This window comes from Colletotrichum graminicola (assembly GCF_000149035.1).
Source record: "Colletotrichum graminicola M1.001 genomic scaffold supercont1.12, whole genome shotgun sequence".
NCBI lineage: Eukaryota > Fungi > Ascomycota > Sordariomycetes > Glomerellales > Glomerellaceae > Colletotrichum > Colletotrichum graminicola.
Window position 1 is genome coordinate 558,994 of NW_007361016.1, and position 14,350 is coordinate 573,343.

The 14,350-nt window shown below is 55.7% G+C and overlaps 3 protein-coding genes across 3 annotated transcripts; 2 read left to right on the forward strand and 1 right to left on the reverse strand.

Annotated features, from left to right (window-relative positions):
- On the forward strand, nt 1–1,441 carry GLRG_03963 (histone-like transcription factor and archaeal histone; the record flags this gene model as incomplete). Its single annotated transcript, XM_008094648.1, has 4 exons — nt 1–399; nt 467–600; nt 743–861; nt 993–1,441. The coding sequence occupies 4 exons, from the start codon at nt 1–3 to the stop codon at nt 1,439–1,441; spliced, it is 1,101 nt and encodes a 366-aa protein (XP_008092839.1).
- Nucleotides 1,442–5,036: 3,595 nt separating this feature from the next.
- Nucleotides 5,037–6,770, reverse strand: GLRG_03964 (chromatin remodelling complex subunit; the record flags this gene model as incomplete). The annotated part of the gene is made up of 1 exon (XM_008094649.1): nt 5,037–6,770. One exon carries the CDS (start codon nt 6,768–6,770, stop codon nt 5,037–5,039), a length of 1,734 nt encoding a protein of 577 aa, XP_008092840.1.
- Nucleotides 6,771–13,549: 6,779 nt separating this feature from the next.
- Nucleotides 13,550–13,883, forward strand: GLRG_03965 (uncharacterized protein; the record flags this gene model as incomplete). The annotated part of the gene is made up of 2 exons (XM_008094650.1): nt 13,550–13,616; nt 13,681–13,883. The coding sequence occupies 2 exons, from the start codon at nt 13,550–13,552 to the stop codon at nt 13,881–13,883; spliced, it is 270 nt and encodes an 89-aa protein (XP_008092841.1).
- Between the last annotated feature and the right edge of the window lie 467 nt (nt 13,884–14,350).

Consider the following 14,350-nt stretch of genomic DNA (forward strand, 5'->3'; position numbering starts at 1 on the left):
ATGCCTCCGCGCAAAAGCGACGCGAGCCGCAGGAGCGACGTATCCAACGCACGCTTCATCGTCATGGACGAAGACCCGGCCGCCGCCGCCGCCGCCGCCACGCCGGCCTCCGCGACCAAAACCGGCGCCCACGTAGCGGCCGGCACTCCGTCGTCGGCCGCAAAGGTAAAGACAAAGGCAAAGGCATCGGCATCTGCGTCCGCCTCTGCCACGCCATCCAGCGTGCCTCTCGCCGCCTCCGCCGTCACGCCCGGTGCAGCCGGTGCCGCGATGCGGCCGGCATCATCGACGACGCCGCTGACCACCACGACGACGGTGCCGCACGCGGGCTCGGAGAAGAAGGAGAGCCAGACTCACGACAAGATGGCCAAGGCCGATAGGGATGCTCTCACCATCGAGGTTCGTCATGACGTGCCATATCCTTTTGCCTGATGGGGTGTGGGCCGTGACTGACTTGGGTTTGTAGGACCTCAACTTGCCCAAGTCCATTATCACCAGGCTAGCAAAGGGCGTGCTCCCGCCCAATACGCAGATCCAGGGGAATGCTGTCCTGGCCATGAGCAAGAGCGCGACTGTCTTTATCAACTATCTCGCCGCGCAGTACGTTCCGTCCCTCCCATCCTTGTGGTATCTCTCGTGAGATGTCTTGTCCGAGAGATACCCCCCCCCCCCCCCCCCCAGCCTCCACATCTCAATGTTGGGAGAGAGGAACTGATGGAGCTGACCGGCTTTCCGCTTGCAGTGCCAATGAAATCACTGTCAACGCCAATAAGAAAACCGTCAGTGCCGAAGATGTCTTCAAGGCCCTTGACGACATTGAGTACGGTTTCCTGCGTGAGCCCTTGGAGCAGGAATTTGCCAGTGCGTTTGCCTGTTCCCCTTTGTACACACGGTCTTTGCATCTACACTCACCCACTCCCATTGTACATCCGTCTCACCGATGACTCTCCGAGGCCAATTACGCAGTATAACGTTACTCATCTGATGTGTAGAATACAACCAAATCCAGTCGGCGAAACGCAACAGCTACCGTCAAAAGGTAGCCGCCAAGAAGGGCGGAAGCGCGGCGGCGGGCGCGGCAGTCGGGGTGACGGCCGCGGCCACGGCAGCAGATGCATCCCTCCTCTCAAATGCCGACGATAGCGTCATGACGACAGCATCTTCCGACACAGCTCCACGGGCCAAGAAGGCCCGTGTAGATGATTCAGCCATGACCGCCGACGAGGATGTTGAAGACGCCGAGACAGAGCCTGAGGAGGAAGCCGAAGAGGATCAGGAGGATGACGAAGAGGAGGCTGACGAAGACGACGACGACGACAACGACGAGGAGGAGGAGGAGGAGGAAGGGGAGGGCAGCGGCGACGAGACACAAGACGCGCTGGAGGAGAAGGGCGAGGGCAGCGATGTTGATGAGGCACTTGATGGAGATGAGAGCGACTAAATGGGTCACCTCGCTGATTCATGCTATCCCAGCTCTGGGCTGGACGGCCTGCGCTGAGAAACGCGCTTGGACGAACCTCTGGTTGCAAATGAACGAAGTTTCGGGCTCATCGCCGAGAATACGAGGTTCCGAACATGAGGTACGTGTCTAGGCTGCTCGGGGAGGAGGAGGAGGAGGAGGAGGAGGAGGAGTATGGCAAGAGGCTCCCCGTTTGGGTAACGGTAGGAAAGCAAGAAAGAAAAAAAAAACCAAAGAAAGAAATCGGACTGTTTTCTTATTTATCAGGTAATATACACTTCTTCTCTTATGAAATGCATATTTGGGGAAGAATCACTGACCCTAACCGGTGCTTGGAGGCTTATTGCTCCGACCCGTCCGCATCGATGCTACCCGAGAGACACAATGAAGCGAGCGGACGCTCCCTCCCCTTCCCTCTGCTAGGAAAACTTCTCCCCGAAACTGGCACCAGCTAGAAACCAATTAGGGCAACGGACTCGGCGGGGACAAACAGCACGCACGCTCCGGAGATGACAGGAGTAACAGAGCCGCACAAACACACATGCGGACAGGCATCGCAATTAGGCCCCCACCGGCCATCATGTAGACCGGGTAGTAGAGAGGAAAGGGGGGGTAGCATTGGTAGTATTGGTGGTCGTCGTGGTGGTTAGGGTGACGACTGGGGGCGGCTTGAGAGAAGCCCAGCAGCCAGACCAGCAGTTCATGGGCAAAGCTGGAGCTGGCAAATGGGATCGTGCCTTGCGTTCTCCGGTTCGGCCGGCAATGTCGCTGTCTCGCTTCCTTGCCTTTCTATCGGCTGCAAAGTCCCGATCTCTCTCTCTCTCTCTCTCTCTCTCTCTGCTTGCTGTGCACACTGCGTGCCCTGCGAACTCCCTCCCTTTTTGGGATTAGGTTTCGTGCATTGCAGTGAACATACCTATTCAAGAAACGGGGCAACAATCAACACGAGAAAGAGGCTGTTTGTGAAGTGTGTGTGAGAGTATGTGGGAAAGCCGGGACTGCATTAGTAAGTATATCTAATTTTTAACCATAAATCCATCCTCCTGACGACTGCAGTAGGTTCACCACCAACGCCACCACCACCAACTTGTGCCACCGTAACCACCACTGCACAGGAATCACGGCCCATGTCCTCCCTCTCTCTTGTCTTGTTGCAAGGCAATTTCAGACGACAGTAAATGGTCGGGGACGCAGGAACCGAAGGCCTGAGCCCCCCTTCCCCCTTCCTCCTCCCCCCCGCGCCTCTGCCACGCGACCAGCGCACACACAGACATACGCCGCATAAACACAACAGACAGCCTGCGTCTTTCCGAGCAAGGCAAAACCAGTGCGCCGAATGCATCTCGAAATGTGCCGTCAACCTCCATGATCATCACCCTCTCGCTCTCCGCAGAACGGCGAACCTCGGGGACCCAAGTAGACAAACACCTCCGTACGTCGAGGCCGGTAGCATTTTATGCCGAGGGGTCTCGCCAAAACAAGCTTCGCAACAGCAGGTCTGACCCAACCTCGGGGTTCCTCGTATCCTTCGCCTTACCTCCCACCTCACCCCGTCCCTGGCCAGGCCTCCTCGGCCGAGTCGTCAAAGCACGTGAGACCAAACCTCTGCAAGAAGAAAGACCCAGTTACGTGCTGCAACCCTGCCAATTACGAGACAAAGTGAAAAGGGAGACGAAGGGGGGGGAGGGGGGGAGTGAAGCTCGTAAAGCGGCAACAGCCCGGCGGCATGGCTAGGGAGGAGGAGAGGGTGTGTGTGCGTGTGCGTGTGTGTGGTATGGTCCAAACAAGTGAAAAATAAACATCGATGGGGCTGCCACACAGACCCCTTTCTATTCTTTTTGCCCTTGTCTCGAAACATACGGTTTGCGTCCCGATAACGAGGAGCCTGAGTATCTCTTTATTCTTCCTTCGTTGACACACACCCCCCTCTCTCCAAGCGGGAAAACTTTAAGAGAACGACCAGATGGCACATGCATCTTGCGGGGCAGTTTGTTGCTGGTCATCCTCGTCCTACTTTGTATAGTTGTCCCAACCAAGACACAGGACACTTGATGGAAAACGCGTCAGGTTAGAATTCAAAAAAGAAACACATCTGCATTAGACTGAAAACCAAATCTGCAACGGGAGGCCCAGGGGGCCATGTCTCCCAAATGGCCCTTCCCCCTTATCCACACGAAATAGTAATAATAAAAATAACGGTCGTCGCAAAGCAAGTATACAAATAATGATGCAGGGAAGAAACAGATGCCCAACTGAATAACACTAGTAGAGTGTTCGATCGATATGGCCCTCGTACGACCCGAAGAAGCCCTCCCCCCGTGCCCTTGACGTGGAAGAAACGAAACAAATCCCACCCCATGTCGGACGATGGCGCTTCCCTCCCAGGTCCCTGATAGCCAAAACGCAACGGCAAACAGCATGTCCCACCACCCTAGCAAAGAGACAACTCCTTCGATGCTGCCGTATTGGCCAACACAAAAATAAGGCCAAAATCATTCGACCGCCAATGAGCAGGGACAGCGGGCCCCTCGTCCATATCGACGTTGAAATCCCAATGCCATCTTGTCGTGTTCGAAAAGGATGAGTCCTCGATTATTGTAATTTGTCGCCCTCCCTTGTAGTCCTCGTTTTTTCGTCCTCGTCTCCAAATCGGGGACGCGCTCGGCCGTACGGCACGGACCCGATCGATACCGCGACACCAATGCCATTGTCGCGGGTGCTTGGAATGGTCCTCGGCATGAAAGCTTCATAGCCGCGTCATAGATGCTGGAATGTGTTGGCTCTATGCACAACTTTGTAGAAGCACTTTCCGCCGTCGTTGGTCAAACCGTTGCTGGCAGGCGATTGCCGAAGTGCGAAATTGTCAGCGTAGTGCCTGCAGACCGTTGTCGGATAAAGCGAGTTCCAACGTGTGGCGGGAAAAGACGCGTGAATTGAGTGTTCCTGAAGTCGTATTCGGGGGACGAGGACTAAACTAATATGGTGTGCGCGAAGCGAGTCGGCGACAAGAAGACGGTGTTGGTATCAAATTGGAGTCGAAATTGCCCATGTGTTAACGGCGAGAAAAGGAGAGAAGAGACGAATAACAGATAAAAAAAATAAAAAAAGGGACAAAGAAAAGACAAACATGATCCAGACAGGACGAGAGAATCGAACCAGACGGGCCAATCGAAGTGAGCAATGCATTCTCCCTCGATACCAAAAACCCAAAGAAATCGAATAAGAAGGAAACGAAATACAGTGAAGGGGCCAACCCACCCCCCGTGACCTGAGGCAATGTGTTCACGGATCCCCCCCCCCCCCCCCCCCCCCCCTCCATCGACTCCACTATCCATACTTGTTGGCCAAAATGCTGTACGAAGTGACAGGCCGGCGGCCCAAAAGCACATAGCCTCCACCTTAGTGTATGCTCGGGTATCCTTCAGAAGGGCAGCAACAAGTCTGCCGAACCGGCGAAATCCAGGGAGTCACCGCCGCGTATATAATGAATAGGAAAATGTGTTGACATGACGCTATTGAGAAAAGTTCAAGGTGCAGGGGAGAGACTGGCTCATCGTGTTTCGACCCCTTTCTTCCTTCATTGAGGCTGGTTTGTCCACCACTGCGCAGGCGTCTGTTGGTTGGACCAAGCCTGTGTAACAGCCGGAGATCCTTGGTTCGGCTGAGGCATGTACTGGCGAGGAGTCTGATCCGCGGGGTAAATCCCCTGGCCAGCCCCGTAGCTCTGTCCCATGCCGGGCATCCCCGAAAACTGCATCGCTGGCTGCACGCCACTGTTGGCATGTCGCAGTTGAGGAGCTGGAGGTTGCTGATGAGGCTGCTGGCCTTGCGTCGTGTACCCGGGGTAATTGTGCTGTTGAGGGTTTTGCTGCGTTTGAGGCCACATCTGGCCGGTCCCAGGGTAGTGATAGCCTTGAGCGCCGCCTTGCGGTATGCTGCTGGTACTTCCTGTTGCAGGCAAAGTCGTTGGCTTGTTGTTCTTTTGGGAAGACGGTTGGGCCATACCTCTCATCGGGGCCTGGCTGATCGGGTTCTGCGCATGGATCGATTGAGAGTACGGCGGAGCGGTCATCATCATCTGCTGGGGGCTCTGGTTGGGCACGATGCCGGACTGCGGCATGTTGCTTGTCGATGTATGTGGGGATTGCGTCGCACGTGCAGGGGGGGCGGCTGCGTCACTCGTGGCGACGTTCTGGGCAAGGCTCGCCGACTGCGGCTGCTCGTGTGGCCGTCTCCAGATGCCTTGGAGGTAGTCGCCGCGCATATCTCGTTGTTGGTTCAGTGTCCGATTGTATTCGGCGGCGTGGTGCGCCTGGGTGTGAACCTCGCCAATCTGAGCAGGTCGCGTCTGGTCCTGGTAAGCCGGTCCGGTGATCTCCTGGCGTGGGCCGCCCTTGAGGATCCCGCTGTAGTCGCGAGGGCGGCTGTCACTGAGCTCTGATCCTAGTGTTATCACGGGCATTCTGGTCGTGGTTCCGGTTGGCGCTCCAAGCATACCTGGTTGGACGATTTGGGGTTGAGGGGCGCCGGGGAATTGACTGGGCGTGTTGCTGTATACGATTTCACCGTGAGGGCCACCGAGCAGGACCTGATTTTGGGCCTCGGCAGCGGCCTCTCTGGCCTTGGCAGCTCCGGGGCGCTTCTCGCCGGCGAGGTCGGCCTCTGTGAATCCTTGCTTGCGGGCCTTGGTTTCCCAGTAGTCGTCACGAACTCTCCTGCCGTTGACAATGACACGACTCCCAAACTGGCGGAACATTGATCGTGCTGTGACAATGGCAATCTGTCTCGACCGGTAAGAAAATGGCAGGATTTCCTGGCTGACGAGGTCATCCTTCTCGGGCTGGCTGGCGATGATCTTGTAGAGCGACCTGTTCTTGTTGAAGAGCAAATACGAGTCTCGGTATCCCAGTACCCTCGCGCACTCGGTCGCTAGCATGAACAACTTGTCACCCCGGTTGGGGACCAAGAACGTTCGGCATCGGTATTCACGGCCGCCAAGGAGCTGACCGTTGGGCATCACCTTCTTCTCTCCAAACTCGTCGATTTCTCTCGGGAGGTATTCGTCGCCGGCGGGGTTTAGCTGGTCAGTGGTGTGGTCTCTGACAGTAGGCAAGGCCTTCAGGGTGGTCTTCGTAGGGGTGGTCTTTGGCGGAGGTGAAGCCTGCGCGGGCGCGTAGGCGACGGCTTGCCCCCCTGGGAGCGGCGCGCTCTGGTTCTGGGGGGTTTGCGGAGGGGGGATGTTTTGAGGCATGTTGGGTACTTGGGCTGGGCCGGCCGTCTCGGAATTGCTTCCGGATGTTCTGGGCTTCATTGGCTTTCCACGTTTTCTCGGGTTGGAGTCGCCTGCAAAGGAGACACCAGTGTTAGCTTGTATCGCGTTGCGCACCGTGGAAAGGAAGCAAGAGGTGACACGGGCGAATGCTAAATAGCACAAGCACGACGGGGTTTCGCGCGGGACAAAAAGAACCGTACCAGCGTCAACTGCAAGAACAGTTCCCTGAAAGTTGTCTGGAGAGCGGCTTCTTTTGATGCCGCGAGTGGTTGCGTTGAGTAGGTCTAGGTGACGAGCGAAGTGGTAAGCATTATGTACAGGGCAAAGATGTCCATGTTGGGAAAGGTCATAGCCACGGCTTAAACAGGCGAGTGGTTGTGCGTGGAGAGAAGATTTGGTCAGCAGCACGGCCAGGGCCTCGCAGTGGAATGCGATGACGGCTAGCGGGCAGGCTGGGTAGCGCGGGCGGGGGTGTGAAACTGGGGAGGGGGCCTTGAAGAGCAAATAAGTCACGTACCAGGAGAGTTGAGAGCAGCTGGGTTGATTGTCGCACTATCGGCTCCGTTCGGCTGCGTGGAGTACATTGAGCGCGCAAACGTCTCCCAGCAGGTTCGTCAAGATCAAGACCACAACGACGTGTCTTGATACAGTTGGATTGCCTCCCGGCTGGGTCGCGGTCGAGGGCAGCGCCTAGTCTTGGAGGGAGGGTGCGCTGGGCGTTGCAGGGCAGACTTATGCGTGCATGTGGTTGGCGCAAAGCTTTGAAATGTTCCTGGCGGGAAGGTGTCGAGTAATAACGGGTAAGGAGACTGGACTTGAGAAGAAATCGAATGGAAGCTTTTTTTGTGCCTCTTGCTCGCTCTTCTCAGAAGGGGGGGGGTATGGTTAAGTAAACTCTGAATTCTGGATGAAAATGCAAGAGTTGAGTTGCAGTGTCGGTACAACCAAGCCGTACATAGAACCCAATAAAGTGTCAGTAGGGTCCTGGGGCCTGCGGCGCGACAAGTAGGTTCTTTCGGTGAAGGGGCCTGTGTGCAGCAACTGCTTGGTAAAATGCGAAGACGATCGCGTGGCGAGGATTTAGCGATTTTTTCACACCCGTCTCGTCGGCGTGGCAAAGCGCAGACTCCGATATTCTGTATTATCCGAACAAGAGAGAGAGAGAGAGAGAGAGAGAGACGGCGAGATACTCGTCTTTGTTTCGCGACAGGCGAGATGGTGAGATAAGTGTGGGAGCAGAATGGAGGCCGTCGCCGATGAAGTTGCGCGCGCGCGGTGGTGAAGGAGGGAAGATGGCCGGATGGTTGGCTGGTGTTCGCAAAGATGCCGGGTGGTAAGGTGTTAGACAGGTGATGGATGGACGGGGAGAAGTGGGCGACTGGGAACGGCAAGACAAGGCAGGGCAGGGTAGGGTGGATGGATGGATGGATGGTGGTGGCCGGCGGCCGTCTGACGGTGTCGCTGGGGGTGCGAAGCCAAATTACCATTCAGCAGACAGCCAGCAACGGTAGTGACCTGGTTGAGGTGAGGCAGGCGGCGCAGAATTGGAGTACCTGCAGCCGTGCAGATGGATAAGTAGTAGCTATGGGGGTGTAGCGGCGTGGTCGGATACTTGCGCTTGTCAAAGAATGCCCCCTCTGCCGTCCAGGGGGTGAATTCTGTATTCTCGGCGGAGGGCTTGCGCGAGAGTGTACGGAAAGCAAAATGAGGGGCGTGGACAGACGCGCTTCGGCAAATTGGGGATCTAGTAGGAAGAAGCAATGGATAGCGCCGAAGAAGACGGAGAAGAGCGAGTCGCTCAAGTAGGTAAGTAGGTAGTAGGATGGCGACGGAGTCGACAACGATTACGTCGCTGGCAGACAGACAGACAGACAGATAGACGGAGGGTCAAGTGGTCGAGGGGAAAGGTAGACAAGGCAAGGTGATGGCGGAGCGAGGCGCTGCGACGCGATGGGGATGGGATGGGATGCGACGGGGTGGTGAAGTGACAAGGGCCCCCCGTTGCGTTGGTAGTGTACAGTACCGTACAGAGTAGGTAGCCTCGTGAATTTTGCTGTTGGGCTCCGGTGGCGTTATTCTTCCGGAAGCTGGGATATCGGGTGCTGTCTGTATCTTCTTTCTCGCAGACGCGTACGGCGTGCGTGGGCTGCTTGGTCGGGGTTTGTGACGTCGAATCTCGGGGCGAGGCAGGAGGGAATAGTCAAGACCGTGACAAGATGAATGGGAGTTGGAAAATGCCAATGAAAACGGATGAGGTAGGATAGCGCAGGTGAGCAGGTCGCATCAGCAGGTGCGATGCGGGTCGGTGGTGGTGGGAAAAGGGAACGGCCTTGATTGAGCCTGTTGGATTACATACTACGTAGTAGTTACCTACCTATCCCTACCAAAGGAGAAGCTGCTAGGCTACCTAGCATAGGGTGGGTCGATGCATGCACAGTAGGTACGATGTAGGTAACAGCAGCAGCAGCAGCGAGCAGCAGAGAGGTGCAGATACCTGTCCCGGTGCAGCGCGACGCAGATTGGAAAGCTGGGAAAGGAATGGATTTGGGACCGGGGCGAGGGTCTTGGGGGAGCCTGGGATTGAGATTGGACTTGGGATTGGGGCCGCGAATGCGACTACTAGGTAGGTAGTGTAGTTTATGATGACGGTGACAGGGAACATGGGCCAAACCGAAGGCATGCAGAAGAGCCAGAGAAGAACGGCGATGGCGACGGCGGCCTTTGGGGGTGTGGCGAGCACGCTAACTGAAGAGGGGGGGTGGGAGCAGCAGAAAAAGAAGTCAAACGACGACACAGAGGGATGGATGGACGGGAAGGAAGAGGAAGGGGGGATGGGCGGGAGGGGGGATGGCCTTCCTCCAATTTTTCCCAACTGCCTAGATTTTTATTTCTTAAACCCTTGACTTACATGGTACCGTTTGTCTCCTCTCAGTCTTCAGTCATAACTGATGATGACAGGGAAGTGGAAAGCAAAACGGACAGAATGAGGAACTGGGCACTAGGCCCCGAATACGAGTAGCGGCCCTATCCACAACACGGGGACAAACAGACGGACGGGCAGGCAGGCAAGGTCAGTGACCTCTCTAATGTACAGCCAGCCAGCCAGCCAGTCTGCCTGCCTGCAAGAGGTGTGCAAAAGGCCCTGTCCGTTTCGAGGAGTTTCGATTTCAATTTCTGGCCGTACGAACTACCTGAAATAGAGAGGGGAGGGGGAGAGAGAGAGAGAACGGAAAACGGTTCATTCATCAGCATGACCGCTTCACCAATCCCTGTCCGATAACACGCAGTAGTATGCAGCCTATTCAGAAAGAGGAGCTCGAAATAGTGGGTCCATTCATCTGGGCACGAGCACGGACAATGATGGCGCCAGGGAGACATTGACAGGGATGCCATGCGCCGGGCGTCAGCGCCAGCAACACTAACAGCAGAGCAAAAGCATAACGGCACTGGGGAGTCGTCGACCAAGAAGCCAGGTGCTTGCTTGCTTTGCTGTGTTTCTGTTTCTGTTCCTGTTGCAGCCACTGGCCGACCCCTCGCTGGTTTGATGGAACTATTACCACCACCCATTTGCCAAGACCAATCGCGGCTATTCTGCCCGTCTGACGGCCGGTCCGTTGCTTACTTGCTCGTCGCGTCCAAAGGAAGAGAGACAGACAGAGAGAGAGAAAGAGAGAGAGGGAGAGAGAAAAGAGAAGAGGGAATAAGTGAACGAGAAGGGCTATGGACAAAAGCCTACTCCAGTCCAGCCCACCCAAGCCCAGCTCAGCTCAACCGGGCGAGGGGTGAGGTTCGTCGGAATCGGAGACGCGGAGGACAGGCAGGCAGGCAGGCAGACAACAAGACTACACTGACCGTATTAGTCGTTTATCCGTATCGATGTCTGAAAGTCGCAGAAGACCACCCGAGGTGGCAGATTCCAGACGGAAACCAAAGGACCCTTTTGGATTCCTGTGTAAGCCGCCGGGCGACGACACGACTTCCTTTTGCACTCGCTAGCAGCATCGATACCACCTACCCATGTACTTACTCCGTGTTCCGCATGTAGGCGTGTTTCCAAGCCTGGCCATATGTATCCTCTGCCCGCTGCATACTCCCACAACTTGGCGCCTGCATTTCCCTCTGACCGGTCGCTCTCGTTCGCAACCAATGCTTAGAATGATACTATACCCGGCTGTCTGTCACGCAGGAAGACGGTGACGGTCCTTTTCCACGCGCCCGCTCTGCCCTGTCTACCTACCTTGGTGGGGAATGCGCGCGGCAGCCATGACCTACCAGTCGCATGCCACGCAGAAGTACGGATAGTACCCAAGGAAGGTAAGCAGGGGATGAAAAGCAACAACAACGGCGACAGGCAGTGTAAGGCAGGAAAGAAGCTACGTACCTGCCGCTTACACACTTACACGACCGTGCCTGGCCTCAGGGCCCAGTCTCCTCCTTCCTTGCTCCATCCGTTGAATCCATCCTGTTTGAACCTTCCTGTTGCAAAGAAAGAAAAGAAAAAAAAAGAGAAAAAAAAAAGGGATAAGGCTACGAGTAGCATCCTTCCTTGGCTCTCATTATCTGGATCGTCATCTACCATCCAACCCGCATTGCTCTTCTTCTTCTCTTTCTTATCTTGAAAACACTTTCGTATTGCTTGTATAGTTTATCGACGGGGCTACCTTGGCCCGCGCGACGCGCCACCCGCCGTAACTCATCACTTTGACCTTGGCCCCCCCCCCCCCCCCCCCCCTCACGGTATAACGTCAACTTTCATGCCGATACGCATCTCAACCCAAACATCTATCTCTTGGCCTTCGTCGAATCGCAAGTGCTCCGGTTCGCCCCCAACACTGTCTTCTCGCACTGTCGACATAAATGCCCGTACGGCTGAGAAACCTCGTTGGGTATTTGGCCAGTGCCCCAGTGCAACGAGGCCTAGATTCCGGATCGCCCAAAGCTACTATTACTCACACTAACACTAACATCAACACCACCTCCGACGGAGAACAGGGTCCGAGGCTCGGCGTCCGTCTTGGCTCGACTACGCCTTGTCACTGGACAACCTCTGATGCCTCCTTTTCTCACGCGGCCCAGACCTGTCGAGATCTTTCCGTCCACACCTTACAGGAGCTCCCGACACAAGAGCGGCCGGCTCTGGGGTGTTTTCCCTCCTCGACCCCGTCTGCTCACTGTCAAATCGCTTGCTTCTCTTCATGGAATTCGGCGTGACGAACTTGGAGCCCTCGCATTTAAGTCTCACTCCGTGTGTAGGCCTCAAAACATGCAGTTCCATGCCGTATCCCACATCCTGGGGAGGTGGTCGCTGCATGGGAAGCCCAAAGTGGATTTGCCCGAGGGCCACAGCCTGGGATGATGCCAATCGAGGCCGGTCCATCTATGGCCTACACCGGTGAAGCGTGATCTTACTCTGGAGCATGCGTTGTCTTCCGGCCCTGGCGGGCCATATCTGTTCTGATATTCGGCGATATTTCATGGCTTGCGATCCATCTGGACTTTTCAAACACCTATCCAGAATCGGTTGTCGACAGGGGACCATGTCGGAGAACTGCCCCCTGCCCCATCTAACGACGCTGCGACCGGCTGCATGGAAAAAGGAAGTGTGCAGGATTCCTGCGGCAGAGTGGCTCTCCGGCTTGCGTAGATGAGGTGCGGGAGCGATCATTACTCACTCAGAGTTCAGAAGTGTGCCACTTGTAAGGGGCAGTCCAGCGTAGACCCGCCCACCCTCTCTCATCACCGCAAGCGTCGCGGCCTTCTCCCGAAACTCACATCCATAATCGACACTCCCACACTCTTTTCTGCACTCTGTGTGGACCACAGAGGCGTCGCCCGCACAGCATGGCATCCGGCATAAAAGCCCCTGAAGCAAAGGGTCGGACTAGACCAGTGACTTGATTGTCGACAAAGAAGCGACGACAGGTGTCTCGAATGACCAGGGCGAATCGTAAGCCGCTTCGCGGGAAGTTTGCAAGAGAAACAAACAGCCCGTGGTATCCGCGCTTTTCCCGGCTTCTTCGGCAGGAGACCAAAATATCTACCCGTCTTCCTGGCAACTTTTGGGTCAGCAGTCGTCGTTCCTCTCACTGGCCGCTTTTACTTCCCAAAAGACCAGGTTCGGACGACAGCAGCCAGCCCATCATGAATCTGGACCGAACAGCGCTTACTATTATTGCTTTAGACACAGCCCGCAGATTCACACTTGTCTACAACTTGACCGCTGTACGGTACCTGAGTAGCCCTTGTCAGTATTCGACGAGCTCAGTATCCCAATGCCCTCGCCATCCTCAGGAACATGAGAGTTTTCGACAAGAGGTGTGCCGTGGCATTAGCTCCGATCCAAGCGGAGACCTTCCTCTGCTACCGACCTCAGCAGTGAAATGAATCATTGCCTTTGCAGAATCTCGTTTTGCAGACGGCGGCTGGAGACCCCAACTTTCCGTTCGGGGAGCTAGACCGATAGGTACAAGAGCATATGGCGACTTCACTAGCGTTGGAATTTTCTGTCTGACGGCCTGACGGCCTGACGACTTCTCGGATTAGGAGACGGCATAACGACAGACGACAAGGCGGCAGGCCGAGCGGCCGAGGAGCCGTTGTGGATTGTATGAATGATTCAGCATGCAGACGGCTCAACTTGGAACACACCACTATAGCCCTGGACCTGGGTCTCCATTCAAAGGCGACGAATGGACGAGATCAAAGTACCCTTCCGTCCTCAGTGCTTGTAACACGTTCTGCAAGGCTGCTGTTTGACGATTTCAGGTCAATGTCAAACAAAGACTGGACGAGGGCCCTAGCATGCTCTAAAAGCAGCGATGCCGGCCAACTTTATTGCCGGTTTCTCCGAGCTCAACATCGCGACGATCGAGGTGCTGCTGAGGGGTAAGACGACTGTTTTGACGCACAACTCTACTGGAGATGGATCCACCATGCAAGGCGGAAGCAGAGGCAGAGTCGAGTTTTTTCAACTGTCTGAACAAGCCGAGCTCCAACTTTGTGCGACACCAGAAGCACTCGAATCCAAAAGCGTATTATGATACTCGGTACAACAATAATCACATCCCTGCTGGTGACAATCAGCCCAACAAGACGTGTCGGGTTGGGCCATTCAGCTGCGTCTCGATATCCTGTCCGCGCCAGCTGATGTGAGGCACGAAGTCAGTCCAAGATGCGTGAAGGGCCAATGGAGGCGGGAAAATCCTCGACAATCTTCTGGCCTGACTCACCTGGCGGATCAGGCCTGTTGGCGTTGCTCTTAGGTCCTTTATTTTCTCGCACAGACACGGTTCTTGTCGGTAGAAACCTCATTAGCCAATCGCTCCGGCCTGCGTGCCATGGTGACTTATCATCGGCTGGACCCCGGTAATGGCGCGCACACTATCGACCCCAACCCCTGCTAGCAATAGGTACGGTTGAAGGCGGGCGAAACTGATGGGATCAAGGAAGGTCTCCGCCATAATGCTCCAGCTAGCCGAACGTCGTGCCTTTCTTGGAGCTTCTGACTTGTGCAAGACAACGGCCTTCTTACACGAGAGAAAAGCGAGTGGCTTAGGGCCCAGTCTGTGTCTGCGTCTGCGACCCGACTCGCGTGGTGCCTCTTGATCGTCACGAATTTG